We start from the raw sequence: 23,069 nt of genomic DNA, 5'->3' as shown, positions 1-23,069 counted from the left end.
AAGGTGTCTGGCTGTAAGCAAACAACCTTTATTATTTAAAAAACAGCAGAACAGATCCAGAATGCTAGAACAATAATTCAATTTTAGAAGAAGTTTTTATTTCAATAAACAAAAACCTTAGAACTTCTCATTAATGTAAGAGTACATAACAATGTAGAATATTTACAATATTTGGATATTAAAACTTTGTACAGAATGTGCATGACATATGCCAAAAACATGATTACTTCCCCAAGGATGTTACAAACTAAAAAACAACATGAACAAACACCATCAAAGTAAACAGAGTTGTGCATGGTCACTAAAGCTGGGAAGCATCATCCAACAGGTAGTTTTTCCAAGAGAGATGATGCTCATGTGCATATTTGTAGCCTCATTTCTAGCTTATTTCTTTTTCATATCCAGGTCTTTCTAACAACATTTTTTATGTTGATTTGTTAATGTGGTTAGCTGTGAACATATCAGTGCTTTACACCTTTTTTTTTTTTTGAAAAACTGAAAACCAATGTTAGCTTTAGCTAACGTGTTCATTATTTCAGCCCATTTGCTTCTGTAATATAGTAAGAAGATAAATCTTGATAGCGTAAGCCTGCTTGAGTCATATGACCTACTTCGTACAGCCATATACTCATGTCAAATGACAACATAACGCTCTTTTCACACAGATGCAAAGTGTCTTAAAAGTATTTCTGTCACTAAACTATAATCTTTACATAAGACACTTTAAAACCACAGACATATGCCAAAGTTAAACACATTTATCACAATTTGTACCATGGTATTTCTGTAAAGAACGAAGTTAAAAAATCTAGCCCTAAAGCATTAAATAGATAGATCATTTACAGCAATATTAAGGATTTCACCTTGGATATTCAATTACACTAACTCTTCTATACATGACCATAATGTTGATTTTAATGTGTGCTCCACATGCATAACACTGTTTAAAGAAGAGATTCAGTTTATTTTCTAAATAATTATTTACAGCAGTAGTATATGCTCAGAAAGCAATTCTTATGATTGTGAGAATAATTGTTCACATACCCAGGGTATTACAAGATCTTAGTGTATAGACATGTGAAACTCTTATACCTGTATGATTGCTCCTTTTCTGTGCATATGAATGTAAAATAATTCTATCAGTAGTGCTAAGATCTGAAATTGTAGATACATATGACTCATCTGAGTTTCCACAAGCCAACACTATCTCTTACCATTACTGCTTGATAAAATTTGCAAAAGTTAGATTAATCCTGTTTTTTTACCTAGAGCAACAGAAATTCAACTGTAAAGGAAATCTGTGTATTGTGAGGATTTGGAGTCTTCCTAGTGATTCTGCCTGGTCTTTCATAATCAATGCTTTTTTGGGGGGTGAGTGGTGGGAGAGTTTGGAGGAGTACCAACCCTTAAGTTTCTAAACTTTCTTGTTACAGATACAGCCTTGAAAATGGACAACCTTATTAGTTATTAGCCAGCCAAAAGAGGTGTTATCAGGATTAACTCCCATGCCTAAATGTGATCACCTACAACAGTGCGAATTATTTCACTGCAGATGATAAAATTTATTATGCACTTGCCAATGGGGCTTAGTGTTTGCAGTGCAGACTGATAAAAAGCACTGGATTCTCAGTTTGGTCTGAAACACCAGCAGCAGTGACAATTAAGACCAACAACTAACAAACAGGATTATTTTTAAACATCTATTGTAGTCTGGAAAAAAGCATCTATCAACAAATCCTTATTACAGCTATTATTTTAGCAAATAAAATTAAAATTTTACAATCAGCAGGGTATAATGGACTTAGTGCTGGTTTTCTCCATTAAGAAATTTCCCTTGACTTTAAACAGAATAACCTTGGCCCCTGGGGGACTCCTAACCCAAGATCCAATAGTCATTACACTTTCAGTACTACAAATTCTTAATTTTCAGATTCACTCCTACCTACAGGGTAAAGCTGTAATGACAGAGAGAATTATGTAATTATTTATTAATTAATGGCTCAATTAAAAAGTATGCTGTAAAAGCGGGCAAAAGGGTAATTTTAACAGTATTATTTGAGTGTGAAGAAGTGATTATCCACATCAGCAGCACGGGAGCTTCTGTAAGACCATAAAACCCATTTCCTTTCTGCCTCAAATCCTATATCAGAGGTGCAAGTTTAAAGGTTATAATACAAGCAGGCCTTCACCCAATCAGAATGCAGGGCAACAGCCAATTTGGGCACAATCCTACTCTCACTGAAGTCAACATGAATTTTGTTTGACTACAATTGAAAGAGAATTGAGCCTTTTATTCTGAAGTAATGATTCTGGTCAGTATCCATTCCCTGCACCTTTCAAATGACCTCAAATATCCACACTTCATAGATTAAAAAGGAGGATACACAAAGGGAAAAAGTATTCTTTGGAAAGGACAAGACAAATAGTCTGAAATTGTCTTCCAGCACCTATTGCTCTCTCCCAAGTCTCCCTGAAGTCTATATGGCAATGCAATACTCTACATCCCCCAGCTCCAGGTCTGCAGCCCTGCTTGGAAAAGGGCACACACTGCTTATGTATTTAAAAAATAGCGGTCCCCAGAAATAAAGAGAACATAGATGCAAATATGGGTCCAGAAACGCAGAACTACTGCAGGGCATGTATCCACTTCTGAGGAATGAGATATCTAAAGGAGAGGCAAACTATATACTATTAGTGGAGAGATTCATCAGTACAGATAATTCTGAGGAGGCGGCTGACTGTGTGAGACATACCTCACCAAAAGCCCAGGACTTAGAACACTCTCAAACTGGTTTTACACAGCTGTAGATCCATTAACTTCAAATAAGTTTGATAATTTTACATAGAACTTTTGCTATGAAGTAATAGTACCATCATCATTAACCAACTGTTTTACTTTGGCTTTGCCCAGCTACTTTGGAATAAAATTATTTCATGAGAGAGAGGCAATAATATCACTTAAACATCAGCAGAAATTATGAAAACACATTTTCTTTAAATATTAAATACTTGTTCCTCATCAAGAGCAGCATTAATGCAGCTCTATTCACTGCTATTGGCAGTGAGTAATCATAGAGATATGAGAATCATAGAGGCAAATTACACAATGAAAAAAAGGTGCAGAGTCAATTTAGATTTTTTACTTCACAGTTTCTTTAGCCTGACATGACCTCAGCATATGGGAAAGGGGGTAAAAGGTGGCAGGTTTGTGAGGCTGGGAAACCAAATCTTGGTCTAAAAGGGGAAATGGATACACACACTCAAATTAAGCTTCGCAGACTAACAATGTGTGGTCTTTGAAAGATTTCAGTTTCTTTTCTTGGAAACGCAGTCTTATCTTGAATGAGTACTCTGGCGTGCTGGGCACTCCTGTTTGGAACAAAAGTTATCCCAGTATGTAGGGTCTTCAGGTGCTATAGGAACACCAGCGGCAACTAAATCATCAAAAGTCAATACCTGGAATTGTGGCTGGGTCAGGTCTTTAGGAAGAACCTAAGGAAAATACATTTTAGTGTAAGTCGGAAGCATGGACAAATTTCACTCCTCTCCCTCTCCCCCACCCAAACCAGTTTAAACTGTTGTAAATACTAAAAAGAATAATTTTAAAATGTTCAGATTGATATGGATGTGATAAAAAATTAACCTTAAATATGTTAAGATGCACAGTAGTGGGGATGCAGATAATATAGTCCTAGAGACTGATGTTTTAGTGAATAAAATAAAATAAAAGAATAAAATGGAAAAGGAAAAAAGTGCCAGGGAATCTAAGATTCATAAATATTAAGGCCTATAAAGAAGGGCTATTTATCCTTCAGTAACTCTGGTTCTTTGAAATGTTGTCATTCGTGTGGATCCCACTGTAGGTGTGTATATGCCTCACACATCAGAGATCAGATTCTTCTAAACAGCAGTATCGGTCATGGAAATGTGTGCACCCTGCGTCTGCTGATGCTCCCATGAAAAAAATCACACATGGCGGTGAAGTGGAGACCATCCCTGTGGGGCATGAGTTGGCACCACAACATTCCTATGCATTTGGTGCCTTGCTGGGGAGTAAACAGGCCTGTCCCAGAGCTCCAGGGGCACATACATGTGCCGACATATGGCTGAATGCCACAAGGAATATCCCTATTATTGTAGATGAATTGGATCTTATCTCAGGTAACAGTGATTGCAACAACAGGAAGTGGTTCTCACGCAGGTACACTCTGTATGATCTGGAGTCTACTGTAGCTTTTATGAAGTCTATCATTTGCAATAGGATAAAATATTATTTTTACCTTTGTATTTCACCAGGAGGGACAGTGGGATCCTTTCTGCCTCTTGCTGGGACCTGTCTCTGATCAGTCAGTCATCCAGGTAAGGGTAGATATGACTGCCCTGCCTTCCCAAGTGTGCTGCAACCACAACTAGGCATTTTGTAATGATTGTCAGCATAGTGGATAGGCTGAATGGCAGTACCTTGTTTGGCTAATGGTTGGGCCACATCTTAGGTACTACCTGTGGGCCAGATGGATGGCTATGTGGAAGTATGCCTTTTGCAAGTCGAGAGCCATGAACCAATTCTCAACCTGCAGAGATGGAATGATGGAGGCATTACTATTCTGAATCTGAGGCAGCATATTAGTTGAGTGTCCTCAGGTCTAGGAAAGGATGAAGACACCCATTCTTCTTTGGGATAAAGAACTATGGAGAGCAGAAGCCGTTCCTATGGCTCCTAGATAAAGCAATGAGGATACTTCTGTTTGCAACAGGATCTTGTGAGAACGATGCTGGAAGAGGAATGGGGAAGGAGGAGAAGTAGGGAAATGTGGGGAGATTAATAGAGTAGCCGAGGGCAATGATATCTTACACCCATTTGTCTAATGTAATGGTCGATCAAGCTCCATGGAAATGGACAAGGCAGACAAGGATCAACTCCAGTGTGACTCTCAACACTCCTGTCAAGCCTGTTGGCTCTGTGACTGTGTCAGGTGTGTGATGGAGGTGGTCAATGGGTTTCTCCTGGAATACCTAGATATTTTCTGAGGCAGGTACTCAGCTTGTGGTCATGAGAGTATGAAGTCCCTGCCGGGGCTGACACTCAAAGTTTCTGGTAAGGAACCAGGGTGCAAATCCCAAAGGACCTTAACACAGCCTTTGAGTCTTTAGAGTTCCATACTCTCAAAGGGCAGGTTCTCGATGGTGGCTTGCACTTCTTGGGGTACCCTGGAAGCTAACAGCCAAGATGTCCATCTCATTGTGATGGCCCTGGCCACTGACCTTGTTGCCATGTCATTTGCATCCATGGTCAGCTGTAGTACCATCCCCACAACAGTTTGGCCTTCTTTTATTATTCCTTTTAGCTATTCCCTGTGCTCCTGCAAGGGAGTTTGATAGGCAGGGAGTGACACACTCTCGGGGAGAAAGTCATAGTTCATGAACAAGGCCTGGTAGTTCACCACTGGGAGCTGAAATGAGGAATACACTTTAAATAAACAGGTTGAATTTCTTTGGGTTTTTGTTTTTTTGGAGAATCTTTTGATTTCTCCTAGATTGCAGACACTACTTGGAACCCTGTGTTTGGGTGGCTATAAAATGCTCAAAGCCCTTTGAGGATACCTGGTCTCTTTTCTCCATTCACTAGGAGGCAGGAAGAGTGGCCAGGGTACCTTAGCTGGTTCTAGTATGCTCTCATAGATGAGAAAGGCAATTCTGACTTCAGTAGTTATATTGAGAATATCAAAACAGCGTAAGGGTCTTCTTTGGTCTGACTGTTGTTTTGATGTCCAGGGTGTCTGCTAGGAACTCCTGGAAGCATTTGAAGTTGTTGACCACTGGGATAGGGGCTGGTGTTACTGTCTCATGATGAAGAAGACTCCTGAGATGGAGAAAGGGGTGTGACACCGCACCCCATTCTTCTAGCCTGTGTATGAAACACCTGGGGATTCCAAGCTGCAAAGCAAGTGTAGCTTGTGCCTTAAGAATTTAAAAGTCTGCCTGTACCATCAGTTAGGGTGAAAATCTGCTAATTCATATCCAATCTATTTAGTATATTAAGCTTAGTTTGTGTTTTTTGTTTATTTGCTAGGTAATCTGCTTTGATCTATTTGCTATCACTTAACATCTATCTTTTGTAGTTAATAAACTTGTTTTTGGTTTAATCTAAATCAGTGAGCTCTGACTTGGGGAAAATCTCTGCTTGGTTACCACAAGCGTGCATTGTTCTCTTCACATTGAGGAAGAGGTGGGGTATATATACTGGCTAGATTTGACCAGAGCAGAATGGTACTGCTCTGGGGTCCTTGGCTTGGAAGCCGGTGGTTAGAAAGTCTGTGTGTAACTGCAGCTGGGTGTGTCCTTACCTGTGTGAATGCTGGTGAAAGTGCAGGCTGGAGGGCTTTGCAGCTTGTCATAGCAGTACAGTGTGAGAGGGAGCCCAGGCTGGTGGGTCAGGTGGCTCAGTGGTACCCCAGTTCCAGGTGGTATCCTGGGGGTAGGGGGAGGAGGGAACCCATCACAAGGGGTTGGTGCTGGCCTTCCACTTTCTCCATCTCCTGGTGGCTGACATCAAGCTCTGGTATTGGAGATCTGGCCAAATTCGTCGGAGAGTGAAATATTCTTCTCTTTCTGGATGCACAAATGGGGAGATGTGCTCTGAGACATATGCAACAATAGTCCCCTGCGAAGCCCAGAGAGCATGTCATGGGGGTACTGGCCCAGTGCCAGCTGATCAGCCGGCTCAGTGGGCTCAGTGCTACTCCTGTTTTACCTGAAGCAGAGCATTTGGCAAGGGGGTTCTGCCTCAGGTAACTGGACTTGCTCTCCGAAGGCGCGGGAGAGGCAACCCTGCTTATAGCTGGGGAGGAGGAGTAAACTGGTAAGGGTGACAATGAATCACCCTCTTCAAATGACAGTGCCATGTGGTGATGTGGCCTCTGCATCATATCTAATTCTGATCACCACTTAGGAGCACTGGATCTATGAGTCTCTGCAGAGGTGTATCTTGGATCTGTCATTGGTTTGGTCAAGAATATCAAGAGCAGTACCAGGGCTCCTCCCCCCCATGCTATTCCTGCCTTGGTGGAGGATTTGGAGGCTTTGCCCCTGGAGGAGTGATATTTTATGTGCTCCTTGTGCAATGGTCCTTTTGTTGTTCAGAGCTGCGCTTATGCTCCAGGTGGGACTGTTTCTTGGCATCACTCGCCCACGATCAGGGTGTAGGCACCAGTGACGTTGAGACTGCCAGAGCACTAAGGTTGCCTGTGCTGAGGTTACCAGTGTCCTTTTCACTGCCTTTCTTCCACTGCCTGATCCCAGGCTCTGGTGCCTATTCCAGGGAGCACTTTCCGATCCAAACTCTTTTGGTTCCACTTTGGCAACTGTCATTTCCTCAGGGTCTGAACTGACACACACGGATTGCTCAAGAAGATGTAACTTGAGCTTCACATTCCTCGGTTTGCGCATCCTGGAAGAAAATGACTGACACACTTCTCACCTGTCTGAGATGTGGTTCTCCCCCAGGCAGAAGCAGTAGCGTAGCTAGGAGTGGAAATTTGGGTGGGCCCTGACTTTCAGGTGGACGGGCAATGACAGACTGTGCTAGCTCAGCTTCTCCCCTGATGTCACGCCCTATTCCTAGACCTAGTGCTCCCAGACAAAGGGCTTCACTTGCTGAGCTGGGCACGCACATGGGGCAGCTCAGAAAATGGCATGGCAGAGCTGCCAGAGCATAGCTTTCTGAAGGGTGGGCGCATAGCTCTGTCCTGGATTTCAGGTGCCCAAGTGATGCTCTGGGCCACTGTGGCAGCACTACACCCCTGCTCAGACATAGGTGGGCCTGGATGCTAAGTGGGTGGACCGTCGCACACCCAGGCCCATTTGTGGCTATACCCGTGGGAAGAAGAGGTAATGGTTGTGTCCATCTGCAGAGGAGATGAGAACATCACAGGACAAGCAGGGTTTGAAACCTTGTGGCTTAGGGTCTGCCATACTGACATGAAACACATCACTCTGCTTAACAAAAGGGGTGTATGGAGGGGTGGGAGAGGACTTTTTTTAAAAAAATGGAATGCCCAAATTAATTTAATAAGGGGATAAGAAAGTGACTTTAGATTCTCTTCACCAAATCGGTCAAGAAAAGGGTGAGTTTGAAGCTCTGTATAAGTAGTAGGTTGAACACTCACTAGATTCCATCTTTCTGTCATGGACAGTAAGAAGAAAGGGTTCCGGATGCTCCACCCTTTATGCCCTTGCATGGGAGAAGGAAAAGGCACAGTGGGTCATATGTGGCCCCGACCGACACTGCTTTTCAAAAGAATCCAATGTCATACATATGAGGCACATACATACATGCCATGTGATCCGTACCTGAAGGACTATTATGATCATCTATTGTGATCACCCGCATTACACAGACCAAAGAACCTCATCCAATAATTTCTGCAACAGCCCTTAACTTCTGCATGAGCTATAGCATCTCTTTGAGAAAGATATTCAGTCTTGATTGAAAGACTTCAAGTGGAGAATCCACCACATCCTTAGGTAAGTAGTTCTAAGTAAATTGTTCCATTGGTTAATTATTGGCCCTATTAAAAAGAATTGCACCTATTTCCGGTCTGAATTTGTCTGGCTTCACCTTTCAACCACTCAATCTTTATGCCTTTTTCTGATAGATTAATGAGCTGTCTGTCTACTATCCTAAGTCTCTCTCCCATGTAAAAACCTGCAGACTGATCAAGTCACCTCAACCTTCTCTTGGAGAAACAGAGAGAGAGCTTCCTTAGCTGTTCACTATAAACCATATTTTCTGGACCTGAAATCATTCTTGTAGCACTTTTCTGAACCCTTTCCAAGTTTGCGACATCCTTTTCGAAATGTGGACATCAGAGCTGGACATAGCATTCCAGTAATGCCCTTACTAATGCCGTACTCAGAGGTAACACCACCTCTTCCTATTCTTACTAGACATTCCTCTGCTTATATATCTAAGCATCACATTCACCTTCTTAGCTACAGCACTGCACTGACAGCTCACACTCAGCTGGTTATCTACCATGACCCCTAACTCCCTTTCAGGGTAACTGTATTCATGGATACAAGCCCTCATCTTATAACTGTGACCTACAATCTTTGTTCCTAGATAAAACATCCTTTAATTTTGTTGATTTAAACAGAAACAAAGAGGTGGACTGAGCACCATAAAAGACCATACCAACCCCTGCACTTAATCACTGTGATGACTGCGAGAGATTTGAGACCAGACCCACAAACACCACAAGCTGTGGATTGGGAAGAGTTGTTTGCCCTTTATGGCTGAATTTTTAAAGTATGAGACTCCAAAGAGTTGCACTTCTAGGACATCTACTGAAGGTGGGAAAGGTGAGTCAGACTAGAGAAGCCACATGAGCTGAATTTTGTTTCCAGGATGAATGAACCAAATGAAGTGAAATTGGCAGATTAACTCCTTTGGAGTGACACTGACTAGCTGTTCTCCATGATTCTTGATAGGTAAAGCCATTATGCTCATTGTAAAGCTTGTGCTTTAGGACAAGGAAAAATGACATTTATGACCAAAATACTTAGTATTCTATTCAAATTGTGTAACACCTTTATTTAATTTCATACGGCAAGTTATTTTAGAGACCAAAACTCAAAACATCTTACGTTAGAATCCTTCTGTACAAATACTTCTGGTTTCCCCAGAGCTACTGCAACATGATGGAGATCATCCAACCGGGTTTCCTAAAAAAGAAAAAATAAAAGATAGTATATTAATATTAATTTTCATTACTATATGCCTGAAATAGAATACAGGGATATATATATCGGAATTTAGGGCAAAAACAAAGAGTAATTTAAAGTAATTTAAAACTTCACTCATTTAAAAGTGACTTGTACCCTGTTGGGCCAAATCTTCCGTAAGACTCGAGGAAAGAGTGGTAATGGAACAAAGTCATATCTCAGATAGTCTGACCATGGAAAAAGTAGATCATCATCCTGAGAGTGGTGACTTAAGGCTCCGCTGGAGCAGTATACACTGCATTTCCTGTTCATTTGGAGAGGCGAACAGGTCCCTGTTGGGGTCACCCACAGAGGGAAAATATTGTTCAGACAGAATCGTGCAACTCCCAAGCATAGTCTACAGCAAAAATGTCTGCTGAGAGAGTCTGCTAGCATGTTCTGGTTCCCTGGAATGTAAACTAGTAGGAGCGTGATTTGATTGCTGATGCATCAGTTCCATAGATTGACTGCTTCTGCATGCAAAGTGATGGATCTCACTTCTTATCTGTTCATGTAAAAAACGGTCATGATATTGTCCAACATTAGGAGGACAAGGTGTCCTTGAATGAACAAGAGAAAGGCTTCACAAGCCCTTTGAGCGGCTTGCAAATCCCGAAAATACTGATGTGAATCCTGGAGTCTTGAGATGTCCAGGTGCCCTGCACTGTGCAGTTGTCCACGTGAGCTCCCAAACGCAACAGGGAGACACATCTGTAATGATCATCCCGTTCAGTGGAGAGGCAAGGAAGGGAATGCTCACACATATCTAGTGGAGATTCTTCCACTGTGGCAAAGATAACAACTTTCACAGGGACAGTTACTATGGTGGTAATGGACTGAAGGTTTGGTGAGTACACTGTTTGAAGCCACGTCTGCAGGCAAAGAAGGTGGTGCCTGGCAAACAGCATGTTGTAAATGTGTGAATTCATATGACGCAGAGGGATAGACAAATCTTGACATGTGCTCAACAGCTGCTTTTGACTTGGTCTGAGATTGTTCATCGCCTGGATTCTGTCCATCAGCATGGAAGTCCTTGCCATGATTGAATTTAAGGATGCTCAGATGAAGTCCACAGTCTGCGTTGGGGTGAGGTATTTAGAGTTTATACTGACCAAAAGAAGGAAAAAAGTTGTAGCATTTCTGAAGTTGACAAGCTGACGTCTTGGCGTGTCCTGGTGATGAGAAGCCAGTTGTCAAGACAGAGAAAGACAGTGAAGCCACAACGACTGATATTGGTGCTACTATAGAGAATACCTTAGTAAAGACCTTCGGACGGTAGCAAGGCTGAAAAGGAGTATTCTGTATTGAAAGAGGTTGGAGCCCATCATGAATCTGACTGCATCCTTCATGTTAAGGGCTGTAAACCATATGTCCTTCTCTAGGGATTAGATTACAGATGTCGAAGTGACCTTGTGAAACCTGAGTTTGTGAATCAAATGGTGAAGATCGAGAATAAGTCTCCAGCAGTCCTCCTTCTTGGGTAATAGGAAGTGCACTGAGTAAAAATCTTTCCCTTGGTACTGAAGAGGAACCCGCTCTATCACTCCTTGCTGCAATAGGGATTCTACTTCTTCTTCTTTGAGAATCTCCTCACAAGAGTGGCAATCCACTCTCATGAGGAGATTTGGAGGGGGAGAGATGTAAATACTATTGTATAGCCAGAATGGCTGATGTTTAGCACCCATTTGTCTGTTACTGCACTCCAGGCATGGAAAAAGAGTGCTAGACAATCCCCAAAGGATATGTGCAAACTGTTAGGTCTGTTTTGCAGTTCTTGCGCTCCTGTCAAAAATAATGTTTAGCCAAGAACTGGGATTGATATGAAGAAATCACTGCGGAATGTGCAAGGAAATGAGACTTTTGAATCCTCTGTCTCTAGTGGGGTGACTTGCCTATGAAATTTTCTTTTTGGGGCAGGTGTATGTATTCCCATGGAGTGGATGGTGGCCCTGGATTCCTTCAGGGTGTGTAAAGACTTGCCTGTCTTGTGATTAAACAGATGAGTCTCACTGAAGGGCAGGTCCTCCATGGTGTTCAGAATCCTCCCTGGGAAACCCCAAAGCATGAAGCCATGATTCCCTGCACATTACAATGGTGGTAGCTATTGAAATATGTATCTGCTGCATCTACTGCTATTGAAATGTTCCTGGCAACCATGTGGCCTTCCTCTGTGAGAACATGGAACTGAGCTCTGTCCTGATGTGGAAGCTTGTCAGTGAAGTCTGCAAATTTTGCATCATTCAGGAAGCCATATTTAGGCATCCGTACTTGATAGTTGGCTACCCTGAATTGCAGGCAAGAGACAGAAAAGACTTTCCTTCCCAAGAAGTTGAGATGCTTGCCTTTCTTATTAGTTGGGGTAGATGTAAGCAGCAACATCCTTGATCTCAGACACTATCCAATGCTCACTAGAATGATTTTGTTATAGTAACAATGCTGTAAGTAAAGGCTGAAATAAGGTTTTTGTTTTACCTTTCTGTCTCTACAAGACTTCTCGCTTTTTAAAAACGGTTCGTAAATTCACTTAAGTATTTTCATATATTTAACTTCTCCTTTATGTATATTTTAAATGAAACAGTATGCAAAAATACTTGCCAATATAGTATTAAGTTTGAAATTGAATAAGATAAGAAAATTCAGTCAAGTTCAGTCAGCTTAAGTTTGTCTGTTTACTAGTATGCATTAGAACTTTTTTTCATTGGTTTATGACATACCACACTGGAGAACAGAAATGCTATTCAGAAAAACAGAATGGACCACAAAGAAACTACCCATTTTTCTACAACTGTGGAAGCACATATCATTTTGCATTACTGCATATATACGGTGAGATGACAAATAGACCATATTGTAATACATGTGCACAATGGGAAACAGTTACCGAGGAAGGTTTAACAATCTCTTATTCAGTATGTCCTGTCAAAAAACCTTTACTCAATTTAACCACTTTGGTTGTCCCAATAAATGACTGGGATACAATCAGACATTGATTTCTAGAAACTGGTTCATTTTGTCTACTTAAACATTGTTATCAGAGCAGAGTTCAGAATTTCAGACTGAAATTTGCGAATTTTTTATTCAGTAACTTAAATTAACTCTGTTTTACACATCATGATGTCCCAATATAAACTAAGAATGCAGAATCAAAATGTTTGTTTTTCTAGAGCAGTGGTTTTCAACCTATGGTCTGTGGACCCTGAGGGTCTGCAGACCATGTCTAAGATTTCCGAAAGGGTCCATACCACCATTCAAAATTTTTTAGGAATACGCAAATGAAAAAAGGTTGAAAACCACTGTTTGAGAGAGATCCTCAAATTCAGACATTAAGTGCTTCACACAGGGACCCGACAGAGTACACTTCAAGATTACTCCAATTTATATGATTCACAAAATGATTTTCAAGGTGATATTTTTCTTCTTTTAAAAAACTATCAAAATCTACACTTCAAAGTAAATTTAAGTATTTATGTTTCAACAAATAATACAATTAATAATTTCAAAACTATAGCGCTAAGGTCTAAACCCACATTGAAAATTTATACTTCAGAGTGAAATAAGAGTTCAAGTTGTTTGAACAGTGAAGTAGAGATGGCATAAACTGAAAGATATATTCCCAGAGAAAACAGAGTCTTCTATTAACAGATACGTAGGAATTATGGAACCTCCCACTCTTGGCCTAAAGACTAAATTACTGGCATCTGCTTACCCGCTGTTCTCACCTGTAAAATAAAAGCTTTAATTTTGGCTACGATTAAAATGGAAGAAAGAAAAAAAAAAGCTACCAATCTTCAATAGTACATACAACAGTGAGGGAGCTGTAGCATATTTGAAATTTGCCCTCTTGAATGAAAACACTATATTTTGATCCATTTTGCCTACAGTGAAGTGCTATATTATGTTCTCCTGTTTTCTACTCCCTCTTTGAACACAAAACTGAAAAATAAGTTAAGCAGAAGGATTTCTGTTGCAGATGTATCAGGCCTCATCATCAGCACACACAGCTGTAATTTTCTTGGAAAGGTGAAATGGCTGTCTATGAGAATTCATTGTTTGAGCAACTTCTGCTCAAGAATTTATAAGGCTCCATAAGGTAGCAAAGCTGCACGTTTGTCTAGACTGTTAAATTACTGTATGTCTAGATTTTATCACCGCATTTCGCACCCCTCCCCTTTAGTTTCCTACATGTCCTTGAGGGAAAGACTGATGAGTTTAGAACACATGGCAGAATGCATTTACCAGTACCCTCTAGTCCACTGGAAATCCCAAATCTAATACATTGTAGTTTTAAAACAAATGAACAGCAACCTAAGTTTTGCTCAGTGAATACATGTGAATTTACCATATCTTGTCTGTGTAACTGGCTGTTATTGATGTCCAATGCCACCTGTATTACCTGTAATATGTATATTTTTCTTATTTTGTTACCTCACTTAATGCATATGAAGAGGAAGCCAACTTATAGGCTAAATCCTGCCTTGATGGAGGCATAAAACCATGAAACTAAACAAGGATGAATAGGGAGACTAGCAAAGGAGTACCCCTCTGCAACAGAGCTCCTACTAGTGCAGGTCAGTATTCCTCTTGACAAACCAGGAGATGTGCTGTGGAGCACTATTTGTTGCACCTCTGAACAGAAGCAAAGTGCTCCTTGAACTGCTCTGACTCTAGTGCTTGCTGGGGCTTGAAAAGGACCACAACCTGTTAGTTGAACCCAACTCCCAGCACACTCAGAAATGCAGTTCTACTCTGAAAAATGCTTACATAAAAATGGCATCTTGTTCCAACAGAACTGCTCACTATGTGTATTCTGTTATATCTGATTACCCTAGCAACAAAAATTTGTCATTGATACTTACCTGTGTTAGCACAATAATGAGCGAGCTGAATTCTATACCTTCTATACAATCAACAGAATTAATATTATCAGAAATGTTTATTATTTTAATTCAAACCCAACATTTCACTGCAGTTTCTATCTTGCTTCTAAACAAAGCTCAAAGTTCAGAATTTGGTATCACACATACAGTGAATGAAGACTGAAGAAGGATGATCACTAAATATTTAGTATATAAAATTTTCTCTATGCTGCAGTTCAGCACAGTTAAAAATCTATCATCCACATATCTGAAATGCACTTGGGAAATAATCACTACAAAATGTAGTGATTTTTTTCTAGTGAATCCCTTATTAAAGGAAGATGGAACTGGGGATGAGTATCTGTAGCGGGCACAACCTGGTATTCACCACCAAATATAAAATACAAGAACATTTTTACAATTACGGAAAGTTAGAGAAAAAAATCTTGGTTATACTTGTAATTTCTAACACAAGCAATCTTACTGAAATTAATGGGACCAATTCTGCAACAAAGTACTATTCAATTTAAGAATGGCAGAATGGGGCTTTTGTTGTAAACAAATGCTATTGTAACAATTTTTCTCTGAATCCCCTAATTTATGTTTACTTATTCCCTAAAGAGGTTGCTGTTTCTATTACACATAACATCATTTCTGAATTTACCAAGAATACTAGGGCTTGATTCAAAAGAGAATTTAATTGATGCTTTATTTTTTTTCCCTTTTGGTTTCCCATCTGCAGAAAAACCTGAGTGTCTCTGGATTAAGTTTAGAAGTGTGAGCAACAAGAGTGATGTAGTGGTGGAAGTCTTCTATAGACCACCGGACCAGGGGGATGAGGTGGATGAGGCTTTCTTCCAGCAACTCGCAGAAGCTACTAGATCGCACGCCCTGGTTCTCATGGGTGACTTTAATTTTCCTGGTATCTGCTGGGAGAGCAATACAGCGGTGCATAGACAATCCAGGAAGTTTTTGGAAAGCGTAGGGGACAATTTCCTGGTGCAAGTGCTAGAGGAGCCAACTGGGGGGGGGGGGAGCTTTTCTTGACCTGCTGCTCACAAACCGGGAAGAATTAGTGGGGGAAGCAAAAGCGGATGGGAATCTGGGAGGCAGTGACCATGAGTTGGTTGAGTTCAGGATCCTGACACAGGGAAGAAAGGTAAGCAGCAGGATATGGACCCTGGACTTCAGGAAAGCAGACTTCGACTCCCTCAGGGAACGGATGGGTAGGATCCCCTGGGGGACTAACATGAAGGGGAAAGGAGTCCAGGAGAGCTGGCTGTATTTCAAGGAATCCCGGTTGAGGCTACAGGGACAAACCATCCCGATGAGTCAAAAGAACAGTAAATATGGCAGGCGACCAGCTTGGCTTAATGGTGAAATCCTAGCGGATCTTAAACATAAAAAAGAAGCTTACAAGAAGTGGAAGGTTGGACATATGACCAGGGAAGAGTATAAAAATATTGCTCGGGCATGTAGGAATGAAATCAGGAGGGCCAAATCGCACCTGGAGCTGCAGCTAGCAAGAGATGTCAAGAGTAACAAGAAGGGTTTCTTTAGGTATGTTGGCAACAAGAAGAAAGCCAAGGAAAGTGTGGGCCCCTTACTGAATGAGGGAGGCAACCTAGTGACAGAGGATGTGGAAAAAGCTAATGTACTCAATGCTTTTTTTGCCTCTGTCTTCACTAACAAGGTCAGCTCCCAGACTGCTGCGCTGGGCATCACAAAATGGGGAAGAGATGGCCAGCCCTCTGTGGAGATAGAGGTGGTTAGGGACTATTTAGAAAAGCTGGACGTGCACAAGTCCATGGGGCCGGACGAGTTGCATCCGAGAGTGCTGAAGGAATTGGCGGCTGTGATTGCAGAGACATTGGCCATTATCTTTGAAAACTCGTGGCGAACGGGGGAAGTCCCGGATGACTGGAAAAAGGCTAATGTAGTGCCAATCTTTAAAAAAGGGAAGAAGGAGGATCCTGGGAACTACAGGCCAGTCAGCCTCACCTCAGTCCCTGGAAAAATCATGGAGCAGGTCCTCAAAGAATCAATCCTGAAGCACTTGCATGAGATGAAAGTGATCAGGAACAGCCAGCATGGATTCACCAAGGGAAGGTCATGCCTGACTAATCTAATCGCCTTTTATGATGAGATTACTGGTTCTGTGGATGAAGGGAAAGCAGTGGATGTATTGTTTCTTGACTTTAGCAAAGCTTTTGACACGGTCTCCCACAGTATTCTTGTCAGCAAGTTAAGGAAGTATGGGCTGGATGAATGCACTGTAAGGTGGGTAGAAAGCTGGCTAGATTGTCGGGCTCAACGGGTAGTGATCAATGGCTCCATGTCTAGTTGGCAGCCGGTGTCAAGTGGAGTGCCCCAGGGGTCGGTCCTGGGGCCGGTTCTGTTCAATATCTTCATAAATGATCTGGAGGATGGTGTAGATTGCACTCTCAGCAAATTTGCGGATGATACTAAACTGGGAGGAGTGGTAGATACGCTGGAGGGGAGGGATAGGATACAGAGGACCTAGACAAATTGGAGGATTGGGCCAAAAGAAATCTGATGAGGTTCAATAAGGATAAGTGCAGGGTCCTGCACTTAGGACGGAAGAACCCAATGCACAGCTACAGACTAGGGACTGAATGGCTAGGCAGCAGTTCTGCAGAAAAGGACCTAGGGGTGACAGTGGACGAGAAGCTGGATATGAGTCAGCAGTGTGCCCTTGTTGCCAAGAAGGCCAATGGCATTTTGGGATGTATAAGTAGGGGCATAGCGAGCAGATCGAGGGACATGATCGTTCCCCTCTATTCGACAATGGTGAGGCCTCATCTGGAGTACTGTGTCCAGTTTTGGGGCCCACACTACAAGAAGGATGTGGATAAATTGGAGAGAGTCCAGCGAAGGGCAACAAAAATGATTAGGGGTCTGGAACACATGACTTATGAGGAGAGGCTGACGAACTGGGATTGTTTAGTCTGCAGAAGAGAAGAATGAGGGGGGATTTGATAGCTACTTTCAACTACCTAAGAGGTGGTTCCAGAGAGGATGGTTCTAGATTATTCTCAGCGGTAGAAGAGGACAGGACAAGGAGTAATGGTCTCAAGTTGCAGTGGGGGAGGTTTAGGTTGGATATTAGGAAAAACTTTTTCACTAGGAGGATGGTGAAATACTGGAATGCGTTACCTAGGGAGGTGGTGGAATCTCCTTCCTTAGAAGTTTTTAAGGTCAGGCTTGACAAAGCCCTGGCTGGGATGATTTAATTGGGGATTGGTCCTGCTTTGAGGAGGGGGTTGGACTAGATGACCTCCTGAGGTCCCTTCCAACCCTGATATTCTATGATCTGTGAAAACAGATGGGAATTCCCCCCTCTGTACTTGAGTTTGGAAACATTCTAACTCTTCCCACATGCAGAAAGCACTTTAAAAATGTATCATTAAATTCTGGTTAACTTAAAAAAAAACCCGACAATGTGGATAAAAATCAATGATTTTTTTTTAAAGAAAAACTGGATTTAATTTAACTCAGATTTTTTTTACTTTTAAATTAAATACCGGGGTTTTCTTTAAATAAATCTATTTAAAATTGAAGTTGAAACTGACAACCTATGTTAAATCCTATTCATTAGAAAACATTAAATAGTTTAAATTAAATACAAAATTATTATTAAGCAGTACATGTTTGCTGTTGAAGTTTTAAAGAAAGTCAAACTACTGAACTGGTGGAAGTCACTGGCTAAGCACATGGTACCACCGTTTGCTGAGTGCTAATCCATCTTTTGACAGCAGTAGCATCTTCTGCAGGTGCAGAAAGAATATTTTTTCATTTCAGTTTATTCAGCTAATTCAATTTAATGACTAGTTAATTGTTCAAAATTAAGAAACCAATTGAGAGCTGAAAAAACAGGAAATCTTGCTTTCTTCTTCCATATTATGAATAAAACTAGGCGTGAAGGATGAGATCTGCTACTTCTAAAATCCTGAAGGAAATGGTGACCAGAAACAATCAGCTCAATTCATTAACTACAGATAATGCTCCCTTTGCTTAATAAATCAGTTTGAAATGCAAACAATTTTTGATAAACCTTTTTATCTACCCAGGACATTTAAGATAATTTTTTATTAAATAAAACTAAGTGCTCTTTGTGTGTATTTTTAATTTAACTTGAAATTCTATCCAAATAGTTTGACACAAATCATAGGTAAAAAAATCAATTAGTAAATAAGAAATGCATCATTCACCATTTTCTAACAAGTAAATATTAAGAATCCGAATAAATGTAAATTAAGCTATATAGTTGCTTAAATAAATGTATAAGCTCATAATTAATGTATACATGCAAGATATATAGTTGCATAAATAGATAGCATATCCTCCTAGTTAGCACAAAAGTACCAAATTTAGTGTGAAGGCTATATTTGTTTGCAAATAAACATATTTTGATCGTTACCAACAAATGAAAATTAACTTTTCTTTGGAAAATAACTAAAAAGTACAAATGCAAAACAAGATTAAAATCAATTATTTAAATCAAGGTTTCCTGCTTGTTGATTTAAATTATGATTAAAACTGGTGATTTAATTCACTTTGATTTAAAATCAATCCACTTTGTAAAAGAACAAACAAGCACATTTGCTAATATCTAACTAAAGGACAGGTACTTTCAGTGGGAAAACTGGTAAGGTAAGAAAGAGTTCTTTTTCTTGGACGAACTGTCATAGAATCATAGAGTATCAGGGTTGGAAGGGACCCCAGAAGGTCATCTAGTCCAACCCCCTGCTCAAAGCAGGACCAATTCCCAGTTAAATCATCCCAGCCAGGGCTTTGTCAAGCCTGACCTTAAAAACCTCTAAGGAAGGAGATTCTACCACCTCCCTAGGTAACGCATTCCAGTGTTTCACCACCCTCTTAGTGAAAAAGTTTTTCCTAATATCCAATCTAAACCTCCCCCACTGCAACTTGAGACCATTACTCCTCGTTCTGTCATCTGCTACCATTGAGAACAGTCTAGAGCCATCCTCTTTGGAACCCCCTTTCAGGTAGTTGAAAGCAGCTATCAAATCCCCCCTCATTCTTCTCTTCTGCAGGCTAAACAATCCCAGCTCCCTCAGCCTCGCCTCATAACTCATGTGTTCCAGTCCCCTAATCATTTTTGTTGCCCTTCGCTGGACTCTCTCCAATTTATCCACATCCTTCTTGAAGTGTGGGGCCCAAAACTGGACACAGTACTCCAGATGAGGCCTCACCAATGTCGAATAGAGGGGAACGATCACGTCCCTCGATCTGCTCGCTATGCCCCTACTTATACATCCCAAAATGCCATTGGCCTTCTTGGCAACAAGGGCACACTGCTGACTCATATCCAGCTTCTCGTCCACTGTCACCCCTAGGTCCTTTTCCGCAGAACTGCTGCCTAGCCATTCGGTCCCTAGTCTGTAGCTGTGCATTGGGTTCTTCCGTCCTAAGTGCAGGACCCTGCACTTATCCTTATTGAACCTCATCAGATTCCTTTTGGCCCAATCTTCCAATTGGTCTAGGTCCTTCTGTATCCTATCCCTCCCCTCCAGCGTATCTACCACTCCTCCCAGTTTAGTATCATCCACAAATTTGCTGAGAGTGCAATCCACACCATCCTCCAGATCATTTATGAAGATATTGAATAAAACCGGCCCCAGGACCGACCCTGGTCCTTAAAGCAGTGGGAGGGGATCTGGGCAGCAATCTACAGAGAACAGTAGAAGGCAATGACAAAAGCTAAATCACTCCATCATGCACGAGGTGTTATCCCTCAGTACTTATGTTCCCAAAAAGCAACAGAATAGGAGAAAGGACCTCAATAAATAGTATAAAATCCTGGGTAAAGGGACCCAAAAAGCTAAAACTACACAACCACAAGGCCAAAATGAAAACAAACTGTAAATACATAATTATCACCTGATGACCACAACTGCAGACACTTCGGTCCCAAGTCATCATCTCTGGTGTATGGACTAAAAGGTTCACTAATGTTTGACATTAGCTGAAGTGCACAGGCAGAACACTAGAGTTTCAGTGTTAAACCTCACCATATATCCACTTGCCAAACAGTACCACTAGCACAATGAATATGCCACAACACCAAGAGAAGGAAAGTGAACCTTCTTTTCCTCTGTCACTGCAGCCACAAAACCATAGCCTACAGAGTTATTCTCAATAGCAAACCAACTAATTAACCTGGACGGCATAATCCAAGCCTTGGTTGCTCTCAGACTATTTTGCAACCTAATCAGACTATTTTGCAACCTAATAAGATCCCACCAACACAGAACATTCTAAATTAGTCCTGTTTGCATGTGACACCATGTACCCCATACTTTTATATGGTTATATTTTGTACAAATTATGCCTTGTGAGGTATCATTTGAAAATTCATAATCTGCTGAATATTATTATCCTGTTGACATGTGTGTAACATCAGTGCATGTAAAATTACAATATTTTGCTGTATGATTGTTACTGAAACATGTTGCAGTTACGGGTAACACCCACAAACTAGTTTTCAGAGACAAAGACACACTGGCAATCCCAGACAGGTATCAACAAAGTCAAGTGGGCTATCACTCAATCGGACATTCACCAGCAAGGGGGAGGTAAACAAGAAATTTACAATTCATCTGAAGGACAGTTTGGAGCTCAGATGCGAAATAGAACTGCCTGCCCGCATGACCCAGGAAGAATTATTCCAGCACAAAGGGTTGGAGTATAAGAAGGGGAGGATGTGACGGGGCACCCACCCACTTCCCGGGATCCAGTAGGACCAGCCTAGGGAGGGGTTAAAGCCCTGAGCGGGTTAAAATCAGCCTAGAGAGGCTGAGCAGCAGGCAGCCAAAGGAGTGGCTGCAGGGGAAACAGCCAATTAGGGCAGTGGCTGCAGATAATTAGGGTGTCAGCTGGACCAGCCAATCAGGGCCCAGCCAGACCATATAAAAGGAAGCTACAGACGAGAGCAAGGAGTCTGCTGTAGGGAGCTCTAGGAAGACCACCAGCTTCCTAGAGGGCTCCTGGTGGGCTACCAGGACTTACAGGCTCAAGGCCCTGGGAAGAGGGCAAAGGAGCTGAAGCCAGAGGCAGGAGCAGAAGGAACTGAGGCTGTAGGGAAGTGGCCCAGTGAGCTGGAAGGAAGAGGCAGCAGGAAGCTGCTGTTTGCAGGGGCCCTGGGCTGGGGCTCGGAGTACTGATCAGTCCTGGGCCCACCTCCACTAGCTGCTGAAGGAGCAGCCTGGATGTGGACTGCCAAGCCGCTGCGAGGAGTGGCTGGACTCTTGAAGGAGTCTCCTGGAAAGGTGGGAAACTGGATGGGGATATGGCCGGAGGGCTGTGCCACGAGGCAGATGCCGAGAGAAAGAAGCCATAACGGGTCTGCAGGTGGAAGAGAGGATGGGAGAGCCTCCACCATCCAAGGGTGCGCCTGCTGGGACTGAGCTAAATCCCAAAACACCCAGCAGGACGCACCAGTAGGGTGAGTGACCCCGTGACAGGGGAAAAAAATATCCCAAGCCACCCCCTTCTTCTTCCATTTCTCTGCTCATAATGACAACGACGACTCAAAGTACTGAACAAAAGGGGAGTGGGGCCCATGCTGGAAAGGGACACAGCCTGTGAAATGTACTTCAGCTCATACTGAGACAAACCTTTTGCTTTTAAGCCTATTATCTTGGTAAAGACTAAGAATTAGCTTGCATGCTTACCCTTTTATATCTTTTGTAACCAGTTCTGACCTTTATGCCTTACCACTTGCAATCACTTGAAATCTCTCTCTCTTTCTCTAGTTGATAAACTTGTTTTATAGCTTTATCTAAGCCAGTGTGTTTGACTGAAGTGTTTAGGGAAACCTCTGCTTGAGAGAACAAAGACTGGTGCATAATCATTCCCAATGTTGGAATGACAGACTATCTATGAGCTTATACTGTCCAGGAGGGTACCGGACAGTATAAGACACACATTTCTGGGGAGCAAGGCTGGGGTTGGGGATATGCAGGTGTCACCCTATGCGTAATTCATGGATGGCTAGGCATTGCATTCACGTACTCAGCTGGGAGTGACTGTACATGCTAACAGAAGGGAATATACTTACTCAACGTCTGATACAAGACTCCCCTTTTTACAAAGGTTTTTCCATCATAACTGGAAGGGTTTTACATTTAGAAAATTATCCGAACATATATTCTAAGAGCAGAATCCTCTGTGAAGTCTATAGACACTTTTAAATGGAGTGTTTATAACAGGTTTCATTTTGGAGTAAGAGTAACAGTAAGGAGCACGTTGGAAATTTGTGTTTTCCACCTGCAGACTTTTACTAAGCTTACACTTTTTTTTTAAAACCCTGGGGGTTAAAGCATGTAAATTTTACATTTAACATATATCAAGCCCACTACAAAAATCACATTGAGATTGATATATTTATATTTGCTTGTGATTCCT

The 23,069-nt window shown here is 41.7% G+C and overlaps 1 protein-coding gene across 1 annotated transcript in view; it reads right to left on the bottom strand.

Moving 5' to 3' along the window:
• Positions 1-468: 468 nt before the first annotated feature.
• Positions 469-23,069, bottom strand: part of AASDHPPT (aminoadipate-semialdehyde dehydrogenase-phosphopantetheinyl transferase) — a 64,010-nt gene continuing 41,409 nt past the window's right edge. Inside the window, exons 5-6 of the mRNA XM_084616684.1 lie at positions 9,646-9,723; positions 469-3,492 (exon numbers count right to left, since the gene is read on the bottom strand). Of these exons, the coding sequence (XP_084472810.1) occupies positions 3,334-3,492; positions 9,646-9,723 (237 nt within the window). The 3' untranslated portion in view covers positions 469-3,333. The remainder of the gene's footprint in view (positions 3,493-9,645; positions 9,724-23,069) is intronic.

Source organism: Lepidochelys olivacea, assembly GCF_965140295.1.
Source record: "Lepidochelys olivacea isolate rLepOli2 genome assembly, chromosome: 1".
Lineage (NCBI taxonomy): Eukaryota > Metazoa > Chordata > Testudines > Cheloniidae > Lepidochelys > Lepidochelys olivacea.
This window is presented reverse-complemented; position numbering and strand designations above follow the sequence as displayed.